General features: G+C 40.6%; 1 protein-coding gene across 1 annotated transcript in view; it reads right to left on the bottom strand.

Moving 5' to 3' along the window:
* Positions 1–20,789, bottom strand: part of CERS3 (ceramide synthase 3) — a 159,870-nt gene that overhangs the window by 126,552 nt on the left and 12,529 nt on the right. The window contains exon 2 of the mRNA XM_027521876.1: positions 10,034–10,207. Within this exon, the coding sequence (XP_027377677.1) occupies positions 10,034–10,206 (173 nt within the window). The 5' untranslated portion in view covers position 10,207. The remainder of the gene's footprint in view (positions 1–10,033; positions 10,208–20,789) is intronic.

Below are 20,789 nucleotides of genomic sequence, written 5' to 3'. Positions count from 1 at the left end.
CTTTAGAATAGACTGGTTGGATCTCCTTGCAGTCCAAGGGACTCTCAAGAGTCTTCTCCAACATCAGAGTTCAAAAGCATCAATTCTTTGGTGCTCTGCTTTCTTTATAGTCCAGCTTTCACATCCATACATGACTACTGGAAAAACCATAGCTTTGACTAGACAGACCTTTCTCGGCAAAGTAATGTCTCTGCTGTCTAGGCTGGTCATAGCTTGGAGCCCAAGAAAATTAAGTCTGTCACTGTTACCACTGTTTCCCCATCTATTTCCCATGAAATGATGGGACCAGATGCCATGATCTTAGTTTTCTGAATGTCGAGTTTTAAGCCAACTTTCTCATTCTCCTCTTTTACTTTCACCAAGAGGCTCTTTAGTTCATCTTCACTTTCTGCCTTAAGGGTGGTGTCATCTACATATCTGAGGTTACTGATATTTCTCCTGGCAATCATAATTACAGCTTGGGCTTCATCCAGCCTGACATTTCACATGATGTACTCTGCACAGAAGTTAAATACGCAGGGCGACAATATACAGCCTTGTTGTACTCCTTTCCTAATTTGGAACCAGTCTGTTGTTCCATGTCCTGTTCTAACTGTTACTTGTTGACCTACATACAGATTTCTCAGGAGGCAGGAACAGTGGTTTGGTATTCCCATCTCTTCAAGAATTTTCCAGTTTGTTGTGATCCACACAGTCAAAGACTTTGGTGTAATCAATAAAGCAGATGTAGATGTTTTTCTGGAACTCTCTTGGTTTTTGATGATCCAATGGATATTGGCAATTTGATCTCTGGTTCCTCTGCCTTTTCTAAATGCAACTCGAACATCTGGAAGTTCATGGGTCATGTACTGTTGAAGGCTGGCTTGGGCAATTTTGAGCATTACTTTCTAGCATGTGAGATGAGTACAACTGTGCGGTAGTTTGAACATTCTTCGGCATTGCCTTTCTTTGGGATTGGAATGAAAACTGACTTTTTCCAGTCCTGTAGCCGCTGCTGAGTTTTCCAAATTTGCTGGAATATTGAGTGCAGCACTTTCACAGCATCATTTTTCAGGATTTGAAATAGCTCAACTGGAATTCCATCACCTCTACTGGCTTTGTTCATAGTGATGCTTCCTAAGGCCACCTTGACTTCGCATTCCAGGATGTCTGGCTCTAGGTGAGTGATCATACCATCGTGGTTATCTGGGTCATGAAGATCTTTTTGTATAGTTCTGTGTATTCTTGCCACCTCTTCTTAATATCTTCTGTTTCTGTTCAGATCAGATCAGATCAGTCGCTCAGTCGTGTCCGACTTTGCGACCCCATGAATCGCAGCACGCCAGGCTTCCCTGTTCATCACCAACTCCCGGAGTTCACCGAGACTCACATCCATCAAGTCAGTGATGCCATCCAGCCATCTCATTCTCTGTCGTCCCCTTCTCCTCCTGCCCCCAATCCCTCCCAGCATCAGAGTCTTTTCCAATGAGTCCACTCTTCGCATGAAGTGGCCAAAGTACTGGAGTTTCAGCTTTAGCATCACTCCTTCCAGAGAAATCCCAGGGCTGATCTCCTTCAGAATGGACTGGTTGGATCTCCTTCAGAATGGACTGGTTGGATCTCCTTGCAGTCCAAGGGACTCTCAAGAGTCTTCTCCAACACCACAGTTCAAAAGCATCAATTCTTCGGTGCTCAGCCTTCTTCACAGTCCAACTCTCACATCCATACATGACCACAGGAAAAACCACAGCCTTGACTAGACGAACCTTTGTTGGCAAAGTAATGTCTCTGCTTTTGAATATGCTATCTAGGTAGGTCATAACCTTCCTTCCAAGGAGTAAGCGTCTTTTAATTTCATGGCTGCAGTCACCATCTGCAGTGATTTTGGAGCCCCAAAAAATAGTCTGACACTGTTTCCACTGTTTCCCCATCTATTCCCCATGAAGTGATGGGACCGGATGCCATGATCTTTGTTTTCTGAATGTTGAGCTTTAAGCCAACTTTTTCACTCTCCTCTTTCACTTTCATCAAGAGGCTTTTGAGTTCCTTTTCAATTTCTGCCATAAGGGTGGTGTCATCTGCATATCTGAGGTTATTGATATTTCTCCCAGCAATCTTGATTCCAGCTTGTGTTTCTTCCAGTCCAGCGTTTCTCATGATGTAGTCTGCATATAAGTTAAATAAGCAGGGTGACAATATACAGCCTTGACGAACTCCTTTTCCTATTTGGAATCAGTCTATTGTTCCATGTCCAGTTCTAACTGTTGCTTCCTGACCTGCATACAAATTTCTCAAGAGGCAGATCAGGTGGTCTGGTATTCCCATCTCTTTCAGAATTTTCCTAAGTTAATTGTGATCCACATAGTCAAAGGCTTTGGCATAGTCAATAAAGCAGAAATAGATGCTTTTCTGGAACTCTCTTGCTTTTTCCATGATCCAGCAGATGTTGGCAATTTGATCTCTGGTTCCTCTGCCTTTTCTAAAACCAGCCTGAACATCTGGAAGTTCACGGTTCACATATTGCTGAAGCCTGGCTTGGAGAGTTTTGAGCATTACTTTACTAGCATGTGAGATGAGTGCAATTGTGCGGCAGTTTGAGCATTCTTTGGCATTGCCTTTCTTTGGGATTGGAATGGAAACTGACCTTTTCCAGTCCTGTGGCCACTGCTGAGTGTTCCAAATTTGCTGGCATATTGAGTGCAGCACTTTCACAGCATCATCTTCCAGGATTTGAAATAGCTCAACTGGAATTCCATCACCTCCACTAGCCTTGTTCGTAGTGATGCTTTCTAAGGCCCACTTGACTTCACATTCCAGGAAGTCTGGCTCTAGGTCAGTGATCACACCATCGTGATTATCTGGGTCATGAAGATTTTTTTTGTACAGTTCTTCTGTGTATTCCCACCATCTCTTCTTAATATCTTCTGCTTCTGTTAGGTCCATACCATTTCTGTCCTTTATCGAGCCCATCTTTGCATGAAATGTTCCTTTGGTATCTCTGATTTTCATGAAGAGATCTCTAGTCTTTCCCAGTCTGTTGTTTTCCTCTATTTCTTTGCATTGATCGCTGAAGAAGGCTTTCTTATCTCTTCTTGCTATTCTTTGGAACTCTGCATTCAGATGTTTATATCTTTCCTTTTCTCCTTTGCTTTTTGCTTCTCTTCTTTTCACAGCTATTTGTAAGGCCTCCCCAGACAGCCATTTTTCTTTTTTGCATTTCTTTTCCATGGGGATGGCTTCTGTTAGGTCCATACTATTTCTGTCCTTTATTGTGCCCACCTTTTCATGAAATGTTCCCTTGGTATCTCTAATTTTCTTGAAGAGATCTCTAGTTTTTCCCATTGTATTGTTTTAATCTATTTGTTTGCACTGATCTCTGAGGAAGGCTTTCCTATCTCTCCTTGCTATTCTTTGGAACTCTGCATTCAAATGGGCATATCTTTCCTTTTCCACTACCCTCAGGCAGTTCCAAAGTGAATCAATTATCTCTAATTGTTTCAGACAAGTACCCCTTCTCTCCCCAAGGGAAAAGGGAAATAAAGACAGTTTATGAGTAATGCCCTTTCAAGGAACCAACAGACAGGTCAGAGAATGACAATTCTCTGGGAATGATGGTTTGAAGGAGCTCCAACTCTGTTCTGCTTCCTTCAGTGGTTACCAGGCTGCTGGTTTCCATTGAAATTGTGGGTTGTTGGTTTTTCAAAGCTATCAGAGAGGAGGAAAGGTAAGGATAGAAATAGGGCAAGTTAAAATGCCACAAAGCTTGCTGCTCTTTCCAACAGTCAGCTGTTTTTTTTCAATAACACTCTCTGGATTGCTGCAAGCCTCTGGTTAATTCTGAATTCTGAAAAGTTAATTTGACAGTTTTTGCTAGTTTCCTGATGTTAGGAAGGAGAAAATTTTCAGAGATCCTTACTCTGACATTTTCGTTAACTTCCAGTGCATAGTGGTTTTACTTTGCATTTTGGTAATGATTAATGGTATTGAACATCTTCTATGTGTTTACTTGCTATTAATATCTCTTTTGGTGAGATTGCTGCTCCAACTTTCGGCCATTTAAAAAAATCAGGTCTTTTCGTCTGTTATTGAGTTATGAGTTCTTTACGCATTCTGACTTTAAGTCCCTCATCAAATATATACAAAATGTCTTGTATAGATTTTCTAAACTGACTTACCACTCCATTTTATCGACATCTTTTAAAAATAACTATTAATGCATTTTTACATATCATACAATTCATCATATCAAGTATACTATTCAGTGATTTTTTTTTCAGTAAATTTACCAAGTTGTACAATTATTACCATGAATCAGCTTTAGAAAATTTTCATAATTCCAATATAATACCTCATATATATTTACTTTAATCTCTGCTCCCTGTCAATCCTGTCACAGGCAATCACTACTCTACTTTCTGTCTTTATAACGGCCTTTTCTGGATATTTAATGTAATAGAATCATATAATTTGTGGTTGCTTGTGCCTGGCTTCTTTCATTGAGTAATGTTTTTGAGATCCATCAATGTATCTGGATGCATTTGAAGTTCATTCATTTTTATTGCCAAATAATCTACTGTACAGATTTATATTTGCATTAACAATGCCTTCTGAAGAACACTTTTGCTATTTACCAGGAGAAATAAAAGCATATACCTACACAAATTCTTCTACTCAAATGTTCACAGAAGCTTTATTCGTAATAGGCCAAAGCTATAAACAATCCAAATTTCCATACTAGTTAAAGGATAATAAATTTCAGGATAGCAATATGTTGAAAAGACTACTCAGCAATGACAAAGAATCACTGATACATATAATAACATGAAAAAAAAAAAACCTCAAAAGCATTATGCTAAGTGAAAGAAATCAGACATAAAAGACTATAATCTATATGATTCCATCTATAAGAAATCCTAGAAAAAGGAAAATTATACTGACAAAGCATTTTAGTGATTACAAGGAGGCAGTAGGTAGGAAGAGAATTAACTACACAGGGTACAGGGATGTTTTCAGCCAATTGAAATCTTCTACATCATAACTGTGGTGATAGTTACATGCATTTGTCAAAATGCATCAAATTTCAGATGAACTTTCTTATATGTAAATCATACCTCAGTAAAGCTGATTAAAAATCACATGTCCCTATTTTTCCCTTAGGTCTAACAAAGGCTCCATTGTCTGATAGGTCAGGCTATTCTAGTATTCAGAACTTTCTGTATGTAATTAAATGCTGGAAATTTAGTTATGAATGATCATTTAGCCCTTAAATTCATTTTTATAACCATGGAATTGAATAAAAAATTTCCTAGGGATTTCCCTGGCAGTCCAATGGTTAAGACTCCAAGTTCCCAATGCAGGGGGCATAGGTTTGGTCCCTGATCGGCGAACTAAGATCCCACATGCTACATGGTATGGCCAAAAATAAAAAAAAATAAATTTTAGGAAAATTCTCTGATAAAATGTATTAGTTAGCCTTAGTGTTGAGCTGCGCAGTCATGTCTAACACTTTGCAACCCAGTAGACTGTAGCTGGCCAGGCTTCTTTGTCCATGGGATTCTCTAAGCAAGCATACTAGAGTGGGTTGCCATTCCCTTCTCTAGGGGATCTCTGTGATCCAAGAACCGAACCTGGGTCTCCCACATTGCAGGCAGATTATATACCATCTGAGCCACCAAGGAAGCCAGGATAAAATGTATAAGCCAATCTAATTTCCAGATGACCTAAGTTCTCCTGGAAATGGCCTATACATTTCAAAGCCAAATAAAGTATAACATTTCCCTCTGAGGGTCATGTGAGAGATAAGCATACACAATGGATAAAAATACATATCTATAACATACTTGCTGATATGAGGAAAACATCTACAGTCAAAGCATTAATTTAAAGAAGAAAGAGAAATAATAGTCCTGTTTGTTAACATGTCCAGGCTTCAAGAACAGAAATTACATTTTCAGTAAAACAGAGGAAGTATATAAGTACAGTTTGCTACTTTAGCATTATATTTCTTTTCAAAAGAATCTAGACAATCAATTCACCTTTTACTTATGTATTTACTTATACTTATGTAAGTATACATAAATATGAATAGGTGCTTAATTAAAAACTTATTTTCAAAAAGGAGAGAATAAAGAAACACAATAAATATTTGATAAACTGAACTTTAAAAAGGAAGGAAATGACAGGTCTTAGCTCTATAAGGACCTTAGACATGAACCTGCCTGAACTTTCATTGTATTGATGTGGAATAGAAGGGGAAAATCTCACAGGAAGAAAAGAGAATGTGAACTTCTACTCCCATGTAAAATGGTTCAAAGTTAGATTAATTACCAGGGCATGAGTCACAGGTTTGCTACTATTGTACAACTGAGCCCTCAGATGGCCTTGTTCAGACACCTCTTCACTTGGCACTACAACAGTTACCTGTGAGCCAAAAGCAGAGCAATCCCAGAGCACTACCCCACACATATTTTTTTTCAATATTCTTTTATGGAATAAAAAAGAAGGCAAGCCTAGGCATTTATTAAGCATGTGAAGTTTAAATATCTAGACAGAAACAACAGCCTACTGCCATTAAGATTGATTCCTAGTTCCTAAGAATTGAAAGGCTCTATGATCAGAGTTTAATCAGAAGGTTTTATATAAAAGAACACAGATCTGAAGCAATGCAAGTCTCAGATAACATTTAAGTCCAAGGTATATATTTTGAGACTTTCAACTGAAGACAGTAACAATCCTTTTTCAATTCCTGTAAACTGCTACACCTACCCTTCTTTAAAGAACCCTTAATGCCCTCATGTTGCTCAGTGGAAATGGCAGAGCCCAGAAATCTACTCATTGTATCATTAAAAGTAAAAGAAAAGGGCTTCCCTGGTGGCTCAGTGGTAAACAATCTGCCTACCACTGCAGGAAACACAAGTTCAACCCCTGATCCTGGAAGATCCCATATGTCGCGGAACAACTAAGACCATTTACCACGACTATTGAACCTGTGCTCTAGAGCCCACAAGTCACGACTGCTGAGCCCATGTGTGCTGCAACTACTGAGGCCTGAGTTCCCCATTGTCCAAGGGAAGCCACTGCTGTGCGCTGCAACTAGAGGGTAGCCCCTGCTTGCCACAACTGGAGAAAAGCCCTCAAAGCAATGAAGACCCAGCACAGACAAAATAAATAAACAAAATTATAAAAGTAGAAGAAAAAAAGCTTACCTTCTGATTTTACCACCCTTACCCTTGCCCTGGACTCTTCCAGGGCCATAATTTACTCGGGGATAATGTGCTTATTCCACATGTGCTTAAATTTGAGTAGCTTAGATCCCCTCTAAATCATACTTAAGACACAAAGAAGGATGTACAGAATAATCTGGATGTACTAGTTAGTAACTGCTATTCTAGACCCCTCCCCCCAAAATATCAAAGCATAAGGCACAAATTAAAACTTGTAAGGAAAAGAAATTCTAAATACAAAGCAAATGTCAGTAACTTTCAAATGATCTACTTATTTGTTCTTCATCTGTCGGTCTCTGTACTCCTTTCTGGGGAGGGCCCTTTCTCATTTTGAATGGCTCCTAGCTAAGATAAAAATGAGCCAGACAAATCAAAACTCCAGGTCACTTCCTAGAATGAGGAGGTATAACACAAACATAATGCAGGGCAAAAGAAAGAAGCTTTCTTGTGATATCACAGGATATGCTGAAACATGGTATCAAGTGTACATGAATTTTGATAGGAAAGTTCACATTTGCTATCATCTCCTTAAGCCATATCTTCTATATTCCCAAAGGATATCAATTTACTCTCTTTTGCCATCATGAGTATTTCATTGTGAAAGCCCTAGAAGTTCTGGTTCAGGGGAAAATAAAAACTCAGCAACCCTGAATCTGGTGTCACAGCATGTGGGCTCAAGTTTCAGGTCTACTCTTTACCTACTAACCATGTGACCTTGGCCAGCTCACTTAGCTCTCATTTTCTTGACTGAGATCATACCACTTATGATTTTATATATCTCTTAAACTATAAGCTTCTATTCAAATGCAAGGTGTAAGTAATATCTTATGATCTAAGCAGTTTAATCTAATGAAAATTACATAAAAGCCCTGAAAAAATATAAATTTCTACTTCAAAAAGCATGATCTTGCTCTCATGTTAAATTTTCCTTCCTTCTTTTGCATTAAAACAGATATGAAAAAGAAGAGATACGAGATTAGTGGAGCAACACAGTTTTCTGTAGTGTCATGGGTTGGAAAAAACTAAGGGTGAGTTATTGGGAGTTAAAGTTATAAGGGGGTAGGAAAGACTATACTTAACCCCTTGAGAAGAAGTAAGAATGGCCTTAAGGTTTAAAAGAAGATTTTATTCCTTCCTGATAACTGCTGGAGAGGCCAAGACCAGGACACAGCAAGTTGGTCTTCCTCAGCTATGCTGTGTTGGCAAGCAAAACACTTTTCTAGTTCACTGTCTGATCAAATGTTGAAAATGGAGCTGTCCACACCAAAGTAGGAAATCTGCAAGTGTACAACCTGGATGTCAAGTTCAAAGCTCATCAGACACTACTCAAGAAAAGCAAATATTTCAGGACAGCAGAGTAATTTGCTAATTTACAAGTGCAGCAGCACAATTCTAATTTAGGCATTCTCTGACAAATCTAAACATGTGAGTAAAAGCAGAGTTAACTGTCAAAAAGGAAAACACTATCAAGCATTCTCAGCTAGAGTTTAGTAGTATCAAGCGGCTTTCTTTTCTTCCCCCTATCAATAGCACATTGCTGGCCAAAGTAAAGTTGTTATTTGTACAGAAACCTCTTGGACAATCCATTAAACAGAGTTGGTTAAACCCTTGGGATGAGAACCCTGCAAATGGTCATAAACGTACAATATGCACCACAGTTAGTCTTGGACAAAATGATCTTTATCAGATTTTGTCTTGAAAGAAAGTGAAAGTGAAGTGAAAGTGCAAGTCATTCAGTCGAATCTGACTCTTTGCGACCCCATGGACTATGCAGTCCATGAAATTCTCCAGGCCAGAATACTGGAGTGGGTAGCCTTTCCCTTCTCCAAGGGATCTTCCCAACCCAGGGATCGAACCTAGGTCCCCCACATTGCAGATGGATTTTTTACCAGCTGAGCCAGAAGGGAAGCCCAAGAATACCAGAGTGGGTAGCTTATTGCTTCTCCAGCGAATTTTCCTGACCCAGGAATCGAATTTCTTGAACCCAGGAGAACCAGGGTCTCCTGCACTGCAGGCAGATTCTTTACCAACTCAGCTACTGGGGATTCTGTTTTAAGTTCATCCAACTCTTGACATTTGAATATTCTTTTGCTCCAAAAAAAATTAATGTGCTAATAACAATTTTTTGAAATAGAGACAACTACCAAAATTATAGATGAACATTTATCTTCAGTTACCATAACACTAGTACAGTTTTAATAAAAAGGTTGGAAGTAATATCTATTTAAAGTAAATTAAGAAAAAAAAAAAATAAAAAAAATAAAGTAAATTAAGAAAAAAAAAAGGTCACTTTTTCTGAGAAAGCAAATTGATATTTTTTCTTTGATTTCTTTATCCTTTGGAATGAAGGCTTGCTATTAAAATTTTCAATAAACCTTTAAACTATGCTATAAAACAATATTGTTTGGTATTTAATAAACCATTTCTGCTATTTTATAGCCATTCTAAAATGATAATGCATCCGCTAGTTATACTCTCCTAATATTGCTGACAAAGGACACAGGCACGCATGTCTGTTGTCAGACAACATGGTACGTGGAAGATGAGCTAAGTTCTTGCACCATCATTGACACTAATAAGCTCTGTGATCCTTAACCTTTCTCAATCTCAATTATCTTCACTGTGAAACTAATGTACTTGTGGAGACAGAATTTCTGATTTTATTTGTTTAGTTTCTAGACAACATTTAGTGTGCATCTGATTTCATGAGCACCCATTAGTGGTGACCTCTGAGCAACAGATTAAGATTCTTTAAGGATCTTACCAAAATCCTTTATTCTAGAGGTGGGGCAAAGGGGGATGGAGAGGAAAGACACACAAACATTACTTACTTTTGAAAAAAATGTCTGATAATTATCAAGACAAAAGCATATGGAATGGTCATATATAAATGAGAGGGCTTCACAAAGATGAGTCCATCGTGATCTTCAAGATCTGACCATTTTACTGTTGGAGGAAGCCAGAATCTTTCCAACCAAAACCATTCTTTAAATGTCTGAAACATTCTAAAAAGATGAAACAAGAATATATTAGACTTATAAAACAAATACTTAAAACTGAGACAACACTGACACCTTTACTCAAAATACCTAAGCTAGAGAGTTCTGAACAGAGGGTAAGAACGAAGTACTATTATTTAATGGGCGTCATGGCTCTTCATTGTATTAAACAGGTATCATTCTGCAGAAACTCTCAGAACAGTTTTGGTCATGGCATGGAAAACTGAAGTTTAACACACCACTGTTCATACTCTTGGCACAACATACATTAATATTATGAGACTGTATCTTCCTCTTACATATTTCTATCATATGAAAATTAGTTTAACAATAATCTCTACAAGTTCAATATTCCAAAGGCCAACCTCATAAAATCTCCAAGCAGGTATCCTAAGAATTTCTCTAGAAGATAAAGGACAAGTATATTTAACTTTGTATTACAATGAAGAATTCAAATTACTCCATGTCAACAAATATTTACAGAGATCCATTATTTCTCAAGCCCTGTGCTAGGCACTGAGGATGCACTGGATTAAAAATCCAGTGTTCTTCCCCTAAGGACCTTATATTCTGTGGGCAGGGCAGGCCTGAATGACTGACACACTTGTTTTTTTAGGTGCAATAAAACAGGTTTGTGGTACAATAAAACAGAGTGCTGTGGGCTTCCCTGGTGGCTCAGATGGTAAAGAATCCATCTGCAGTGCGGGAGACCTAGGTTCAATCCCTGGCTTGGGACGATCCCCTGGAGGAGGGCATGGCAACCCACTCCAGCATTCTTGCCTGGAGAACCCCCATGGACAGAGGAGCCTGGCAGGCTACAGTCCACAGGGTCTCAAAAAGCCAAACACGACTGAGTGACTAAACATATGCACACACAGAGGGTGCTGTGGAACACGACAGTCAGCACCAAGCCCAGCCAGGACATGTCAGGGAAAGATCACTGGGACAGGTGACCCTTGCGGTGTCTTGAACAGTGAAGTGAAGTGAAGTTGCTCAGTCGTGTCTGACTCTGCAAACCCGTGGACTGTAGCCTACCAGGATCCTCCATCCATGGGATTCTCCAGGCAAGAATACTGGAATGGGTTACTATTTCCTTCTCCAGGGGATCTTCCTGACCCAGGGATCGAACCCAGGTCTCCCGCACTGCAGGCAGACACTTTACCCTCTGAGCCACCAGGGAAGCCTTGAACAATAAATTGAAATAAACCAGAGAAATGGAGGAAAATGGGAAAGAGGAAATAGAAGTTCTAAAGAAAGAAAGCACACTGATCAAGTAACTAGAAATATAGAATATATAGATGCTCCAGTCCCATCATTTGTGCTATGACAGTTTTAATCTTGACATTTTGCTCTTGAGGATGTTTTGACCTCATCATTCAATAGTTAATCAGAGAAAGAAGTAAAAATGTCCTCAGATTCACTACAGGGTAGTCAAAATAACTTTATCAAAATCTCTTGACTGATAAATAACCCAGTGCCCATGGAACACCACCAGCAGTGTGGTTCAGCCACACTGTAAGAATCCAAGGTGTGGGATGCTTGGTCACACACAGGTGCCCAGAGCCTCAGCTTGTTGTCCTGCCATAATTACTAACAGTGCCCCTTCCTTTCAGGAGTGTCCCAGTTTGGGTAATTAACCATACGGTGACTGTCATCAAAAGCCTGGTGAGACAGTTCAGACTTGGTCACAGAGGATCTGCAATCCATGCTAAGGAGCTTGGGCTTTAGCTAATGGAACCAATGAAGAGGATTATGCAGAAGAATAAAATGATCAGATATTTTAGAAAGGCTGCTTGGGCACCTAGGTTCTCTGTGAGCCCACATGGTGTCTTTGTGCTGACTAGAGGAAGGTGTCCCCTCTGGGCAGACTCAGCACATGAGAGCTGGGTTTCAGTCCCCTGAGTACCCCCTCCTCCCACCCCCATCTAGGCACACACATGGCTGCTCTCTGGCAGTGTTAAACGATGCACATTTCAGGACACTGGAAGACTGGAGAGCAATTCCGAGTTTGAGGTAGCAGATACAGTTAGAAATGGGAAGGTGCAAAGAGCAGTGGCATCAGGGAGCTGAACATGCTGATAACAATGCTGTTCACAAGATTACACATGAGATCCAAAGTGGGCAGAGAATAAAGAGAGGCCAAGAAAGAAGTGAGAATGAGGGGAAAAACAGAAAATTCAAGCAGCTGGAGGTCAAAGAACAAGTCTGGTGGGAAGGAGACTAAACACCCGAAAGAGCGTGAAGACTCTGTCAGAGGTGAGGTTGAGAGTGGAGTACCGACATTACAGATTTCTGATTTCAGATGTAGAGGAATTCCAGAGTGTGGACTCCAATATCCTTCAGAAAAATCCATACCAAAACCAAACAACTAAACCTGGTGAGATACTCCCTATTTTATTTCATTTCTCATCCACTGCTCAGAGACACGCACATTCAAAGTAGCAGGAACCCAGGCACACCCACACCTGAAAGGTTTGTGTGGAGAGAGAGAAGGGCTGCTTTCTTTTTCATGTATTAATCATTTTACTACAACCTCTACCCTGGAGGAGGATAAGCACCATTAATACAGTCACAAAATTGTGCAAATATGGTGGAATAAAGATCATTAAGGAAGATTTATTGAATACTTTCCATCAGTTTTGGGGGCTACAGAAAGGAAAGGGATGATCCTAAAGGGACTTTAGGGAGCTTAGAACTGAGTGAGAACGGGCCTGGATCGGGCTCAGGAAGAGAGAGTGCAAACTGATGAAAGAGACGTAAGGAGGAAAGAATTAACACACTTCCATAGGCGAACTGAGGATTCAGGGAACTGAACGCACCGGTTGCCTGGGCCATCGGACATACCTGACCGAAGACGGAATCAAGAGAGGGAACCTATGATGAAGTGCACAGTCAGATACAGCTCAGAACAAGAGGAGACACAAGTCTTTGAGTCAGACTACAACTAAAGTTCAAACTTCCTATAGATTTTATAAATGAGCCCAGGCAACAGAAGTCTCTCTCATCAAAGACAAGACTTGTTCCAGGCCTGTGTCCTTCATTGTATCAGAATGAGCTACTCCTGCAAAGGCAAATCTATTTCTTCCTAAAAGTTTGCCTCAGCATGTTCATTACATTATTGGCTCCAAATTTAATAAACTATGACTCAGGAAACAAATAGTGGCAGTGAGTTTGTTTTGGTATTATTATAATAATCTTTATACAAAATAGTTCACTCACTCCTAAAATGCATCTCCAGGCAGTACAGATTATTTTCTCCAGTGTGCTGCTGCTGCTGCTAAGTTGCTTCAGTCGACTCTGTGCGACCCCATAGACGGCAGCCCACCAGGCTTCCCAGTCCCTGGGATTCTCTAGGCAAAAACACCGGAGTGGGTTGCCATTTCCTTCTCCAATTGTCCAGTGTGAAACATAACTAAAAAATAGCTTTCAATGGTTATATAGGAGCTGACATGCTAAATAATATGCAAGCAATAAAATGAGATTTGTTGAAAGCCTAGTAACTTTAACACCCAACAACCAAAAAAAAAAAAAATATATAAAGGGAGAGAGAAAGAACTTAGAGTTGCAAATGATCCCCTGGAAAATGTAGCTCAAACTGAGAAAAAACTACATTATTTACTATTTCTCCATGTACTGCCACCAAATATCAATTATTGCTGCTTCAAAAGAGTTAAGAATCTCTTCTTCACAGAATACACAAAAATTAACTCAAAATGGAAGCACAGACCTAAATATAATGGCTAAAATAATAACACTCTTTGTGTAGGAGTAAATCTTCATGACCTTGGGTTAAGCAAAGCTTTCTTGCTTATGACACCCAAAGCACAAAAATAAAAAACAGATAAATTTGGCCTCATTGAAATTTTGGTTTTCAAACAAACTTTTTGGTTCTCAAAGGATACCATCAAGAAAGTTAAAAGAAAATCTGTAGAGTGGGAGGAAATATTTGAAAATCATAGATCTGATAAGGGACATGTATTTAGAATATGGCAGAAAGTGAAGAGAAACTAAAGAGCCCCTTGATAAGGGTCAAAGAAGAGAGTGAAAAAGCTGGTTTGAAACTCAACATGAAAAAAGCTAAGATCATGGCATCTGGTTCCATCACTTCATGGCAAACAGATGGGGAAAAAGTGGAAGCAGTGACAGATTTTATTTTCTTGGGCTCCAAAATCACTGCAGATGGTGACTGCAGCCATGAAATTAAAAGATGCTTGCTTCTTGGAAGAAAAGCTATGACAAATCTACACAGTGTACTAAAAATCAGAGACATTACTTTGCCAACAAAGGTCCATCTAGTCAAAGCTATGGTTTTTCCAATAGTCATACATGGATATGAGAACTGGACCATAAAGAAGGCTGAGCACCAAAGAACTGATGCTTTTGAACTGTGGTGTTGCAGAAGACTCTTGAGGGTCCCTTGGACAGCAAGGAGATCAAACCAGTCAATCCTCAAGGAAATCAGTCCTGAATATTCACTGGAAGGACTGACGCTAAAGCTGAAGCTCCAATACTTTGGCTACCTGATGCAAAGAGCTGACTCGTTAGAAAAGACCCTGATGCTGGGAAACACTGAGGGCAAGAGGAGAAGGGGGCGGCAGACAAAAAGACAGTTGGATGGCATCATGACTCAATGGACATGAGTTTAAGCAAACTCCAGGAGATAGTGAAGGACAGGGAAGCCTGGCGTGCCACAGTCCATGGGACTGCAAAGAATCCGACATGACTTAGAGAATGAACAGGAACAGTAATGCTACTACATGGATGGCTCTTGAAAACATGCTCAATAAAAGGAACCAGGCACAAAAGGCAGATTTTGTACGATTTTATTCATGTGAAATGTTCAGAACAGGCAAATGTATGGAAACAGGTTAGTAGTTTCTTGGGGTGTACAAATGGGTGTCAGGGGAAATGGGGAGTGACTGCTAATGGGTACAGAGTTTCTTTGGAGTGATGAAACTGTTCACAAGTTGGGTGTGGTGTTGACTGCATAACTCTGTGAATATACTAAAAAAACATTAAATTTCACACTTTAAATGAATGAGCTGTATGGTATGTGAGTTACATCTAAAGAAAAAAAACATTAAAAACTCCCCTTCTAAGTTTCATCCCCTTTAAACCTTTACGTCTTTTAATCCATGGCTCAGCCAGAACTTCACGTTAAAGCTTCCTATCATCTCATTTAAGGGGTTTAAGAGTTATCTCCCAAATTCACCTGAGTCATGATTGTGTCCAAGGGGACTTCCCTGGCAGTACAGTGGTTAGAGTTCTGACCTTTCACTGCCAAGGATGCACGTTTAATCCCTGGTCAGAAAACCCAAGATCCCTCAAGCCGCACAGTGCAGCCAAAACAAAACAAAACAAACAAAAAAACAACTGTGTCTACGAACTCAGAAACAGAAGTAAATGAAAGACTATATCCAGATTCAGACTTAAGCATGATTTTAAAGTTAATGGCTTTCTAGAAGGAAAAAAGTTCATGCTTTAAAAAGCAAAAATCAACTAACTCCTCTAAGGAGAAGTGGTTTTCCCAGATGATAGTACAGATGGTACAGACTGTTCAATAGATGCCCACAGGCCAACATTCCAGCTCTGGGCAGTGGCTTTACCCATCCAGACTGTTCCTCCAGCCAGCCGCTCTACCATGCCTGCTCTCGAGATGCGATCTGGGGCTAAACTGCGACAAGCACTTTCCTCCTCCTTCCTGCCGTTTCAGTCTAGCAGCAGGAAGCCGGTCACATTCTCTTAGCCTCTCAGCAGCCGTCTTAGGGCCACAGGCCTGTTCCAGCACTGCGGGCATCCTTCACAGTCAACCTTCTCTGACTGTAGCATACAGGATGTGCCGTTCTGGAGGGAGCAGGGCACCCAGCCCTCACGATAGCAGGGAAGTCACTGCTGTGTGTGGGTCTGGTGCCATGGCTTTCCCTCTGTGAAAGTCAAGGTGGACAATTCTCCATCTGCTGGCTGTTGGCCTGGGCTGGCCTGGGTTGGCCTGGGTTTGGCCAAATGGACACTTTGCCCCAGACTTTGAATCTGGAGCAGACAGGGACAAGAGGGAGTGCAGCAGCAGATGGCATTCTACCCAGCTGCTGCTGCTGAGAAGACAGCTGTCATCTCTCGGCTTCCTGCCCTTCCTGATCGCTGTGGTCGCTTGGTGTCTACTGTGGTCCAGGTTTGACCTACCACCTTTTTTGGTGCTGCTGTGAGTCACTTTCAGTGAAGTCTTTTTTTTAAGGTAATAAGAAACAGGTGGCTTCCACTGCTTATAATCAAGAGTGATGACTGATACACCTAGCATTTTCCTTACCCTCTTTTAGAAGAAACTGACAGCTCCAACTCAGCTGTCTGAACCTTAAACTTAGCAACAGTGCCTGTTCTTAGGGTTTTCAAATGGAGAAGCAGGAACTCCCTTGAATAACTGAGGAGGGGCAGGTAGCTTGCAGCATCTGCCAATTTCTCCCTCTGGTTAGCCACCAATCTCTCTTGCCCACAAAGGCACTCACTGGTCCCCTTTCCTTTCTTTCTCTCCCATTTTTGCTCCTGTTCTGCATACTATGTTTCAAAGTTGACAGTTGTGCTCAGTCATTACTTAAACGTTTTTTTTGGTTGTTCAGCATAACACAGGCTACTGGCCTCCCTAAGCCAGCCTTAAAAAGTTTGGTGAATGACAAATATTATCTTCACAGAGTGGAATGGTACCTGATGCTGTATTAACTAAGTATCATAATATTTAAACAATCCTTAGATGGAAACAAAATGAGATGGAAAGATCCCTGTTTTTAAAACCAGACAAGTTACTGCTTAAAAAAAAGTCCTAAGCATTTGTAACAATGAATCTCATTCTGGGACCCTACCCATGACTCACTCACTCTTGAACACTCTGAGAAGCTCACTAAATATCATATCAAACTCATAGCCCACCTCTTGTCTTTATTAATTTGGCTGAAATCTAGGTTTTTCTGGCAACTGAAAATTGCCAAGAGTATTGACAACTCTTCAGTCTCTGCTTAGAGTCCTCTGGGAACCAAACGTATTCATTTACTCCTTGGCCATTCTCAGTCCCTTTTTTTCTCATCAGCTACTCAAACTCCATTTTCCCCATCTTTTGTACAATCTCTAAGTACTGAAATCCCTATTTACATAAAAAGGATATCTGAAGGAACTTCAATTTTTACCTATATAAAAAATCTGAAGCTATTTTTTAAAATAGGAAATATTTGCAAGAAAAGTACCTGAAGTTATTTCCTTTTACTTTGGGGAAGTAATGGAAGTGGCATCTTAACCCAGCTGTGTTTTCCCACTAATACTGTGGAAATTTTAAACCCTATTTTCAACTCCAGCTGCCAGCAGTTTGCGGGAAAACCATCTAATGCATGTAGGTTTTTATGACTCATTATTTTCTGACCTCATGGATACAGAACCCAGCAGGGTGAAAGAAGCCTGCTGAGCCACTTTTTTAGACACACACTATTAAATCTGACCTAGGACTTGAAGAAATAAAATCATCTGTGTTACAAGTTTATCACTATTTGAAGCAACATTTTTGTGTTGCTTCACAAAAATGTGTTACTCCAACTATTGCTGAGGTAAGAACTCTAAATCAGGCTGAGGTTTTGGACAGCTTCTGATATCTATCAATCCAATCCCAACTATAAACACCACATTAGTTGAGAAGATAGCTCTACAGAACATATCTCTTGGATACGAGGGGAATGAAAGAAAGTGTCTCTACAGAATAGAAAATATTGCTCAGATAGAGGATGGTGATGAGAAATGGGAAGTTAAGAAAATAAGTTTAACTGAAGTAAATTCCTGAGCAATGCGAGTGAAAGAGAGACACTCTTGAATCAATATTCTTTGGTCTTTGAGTATTATTATGGTTGGAGGATATGAAAGTTGGTGAGAGTTTTTGAGACTGGGAGACCAGCTGGATTAAGTGGGACCAGGGTTTTCTGGTGAAGAAAAGTCAGCTCCAGAAGAGCAAGCATCTTGCCCTGCTCATTCACTGCTGTATACCCAGAGCTTGCCACACAGTAGACACTACCTAAGTGTCTACTGAATGAATCAACGGAGGGTTTATACTATGGTCAAAAATGATATCTAATTTAACTATGTACAACTTCATTTTTATTAGTTGCAAAACAACTTAAAATTTGGTGCAGGAGGTTAGGCAAACATGTTTATTTACCTTCAGTCTATTTTTTTTTCCTTTGGAACTAACTCTACTAACTCAGTCAAAACAACTGGTTTATGCCTTTAAGACAAAACAGAAAGAAAATATGAGCACCTAGTTGCTTCCTGTGAACTGTGCCAACTGTAAATTCCGATTCTAAAAGCATTTTAAGTTGTGCCTTTTCAAATGGATAAGACAATGCAAAGGACAGAGCAACTTAACTCTGAAGGATATTTATTATGACTAAGTTAGTGCATAAAAAGTTAATAAATACCTGGGCTTATAGCTTTAGAAAACTGAAAAGAAGGGGGAAAAAGTCCTATACTTTAGGTAAAGAATTAACTTACAACAAGAAAAAAACAATTTTAATTCTCTCATACTGAATTTCACAGTTATATCAATTTAAAGCCTTGAAGAAATTCAGAATAGATTTAGAGACTAAAAGGAAAATTTCTGAGGCTCTGTAGCAAAAACATGGTATCACCTCGAAGATGCCACTGAGGGGCATCAGGATGTCCTAGGTATCCATTCATCCTGACTTTTAGTTACAGATCCCCACCCTAACCCCCAAGTTCAACCTGGACACCTGGCTGCCCTGCCATGCAAGACAACATTTCCCAACCTTCCTTTAGCATGGCTAGATGTGGTCATCCGTGACTATGTCTCAGTCAACGACACAGGAATGGAACTGATTTGGGTAATCTTCCCAAAGACCAAGCTGCATGCCCTGGTTTCTCTCCTGCCCAACAGTTGAAAGTGGGGATGACAGACCTGGAGAGCCTTTGAAGCCAATCAGCACATTAGCCCCAGTCTACCCATATCTGGACTGTTATGTGCAAGGGAAACAAACTTCTATCTCATGTAAGTCACTGAATTTTGATGCTGCTTACCTGCTCTGTGAAATGATTCTGGTCCCTTCAGTCCCTTTACCTATTTCCCTTTGCCAGCTGGCCCAGGAGCTTTGTAAGTAAGGAGTGGTGGAGAGACACTGCAGGAGCAGAGTTTTGTTTTTGGCTCTGGTGTGCTTCCAATGAAGGCTCCAGGAGCCCCCAGCAGCCAGCAGAACCCATCAGTGCCTTCCTGAGGAGTTTTGTGGCCAAGTACCTCCAAAGAAACACTCACCAATTGACAGCACCCTAGAGAGCAAATTTCTTGCAAGTTCCTGAGGGCTGCTTCCATAGCCAGCCAGTTCTCCTGGTTCCAATAGCAACCCTGTATGCTCTTTCAACTCCGGGAGTTGCTGATGGACAGGGAGGCCTCATGTGCTGCAGTCCATGGGGTCTCAAAGAGTCGGACATGACTGAACTGACTGAACTGATGCTCGTTCAACAGAGTCTGCACATCAGCCTTGGGGGCTACTTCCTTGTGTACTCTATCTCAGCCCCAGGGGTCATGACTGCTTCCTACACCTGTGATTCCTATAATCTTAGAGTTCTTCCTACTGGCCAAACCTTCATTCTCCAATGCTTCCTGACTTGATGGAAAAGTCTAACAAACTTTATGTGCTTACTCTAATACCAATTAACAAAAGCTAAAGTTATACTGAACAAAAGGCCTCTGAAATTGAAATGAGAAGAAAGAGCCTTCTCATTTTCCCCTTCTGATGCTGTACATAGAGTTTGCTTAGAGATTAAGGGTAGACTTGAGATTTCAGGAAGATGTGCTTCTACATTTTTGCTTCCACTGATTCCGAAGCATAGGTTAATGTCTCCATGAGCCAGCTATCACTTTCTACTAAGACAATACTTTTTCACTGTTAGTAAACATTATGGAAAAATTTCCAGCAGAGCTAATAAACCCTTAAAATGCCAACAAGGCACTTGGCATCTGTACGGGGTCACTTTCTCTCTCAAGCCAAGCCCCTTCCCTGGTGCTGTTCTCTTCAGGCCATGTTTCTCTTGGCTCTAAGAAAACTGCACAATACGCCTTGATCTAGGTTCCTAACTTAAATAGCCCCTTCCTAACTCAAATAATGAGCCAGTTCAGTTCAGTTCAGTCGCTCAGTCATGTCCGACTCTTTGCGACCCCACGAATTGCAGCACGCCAGGCCTCCCTGTCCATCACCAATAATGAGCCAGTAACATTTAATTCCTAGAAAAGTACAGGCAGGGTCGCCATTTGCTGTTGTGTGCAGAAGAAACCCCCTTGGGGATGGCTTTGCCTGTGGCTTATTGTCCAAAGCAACTCCAGCTGTGTTTGGAGGTGGCTGTCACTGCCCTTCCCCAATGCGCACTCTCTTAGCGCACACTTTCACACTCTTCCCCAGGGTGCACTCTCACTGCCCTTATCCAATGCACACTCTCTCAGTGCACACTCTCACACTCTTCCCCACTGCGCATTCTCTCAGTGCACATTCTCACTCTCTTCCCCACTGTGCATTCTCTCAGTGCACACTCTCACTCTCTTCCCCAGTGTGCA

This window comes from Bos indicus x Bos taurus, chromosome 21 (assembly GCF_003369695.1).
Source record: "Bos indicus x Bos taurus breed Angus x Brahman F1 hybrid chromosome 21, Bos_hybrid_MaternalHap_v2.0, whole genome shotgun sequence".
In the NCBI taxonomy this organism is placed as follows: domain Eukaryota; kingdom Metazoa; phylum Chordata; class Mammalia; order Artiodactyla; family Bovidae; genus Bos; species Bos indicus x Bos taurus.
Note: the sequence above shows the minus strand (reverse complement) of the source record. Positions and strands in the feature narration are given on the sequence as shown.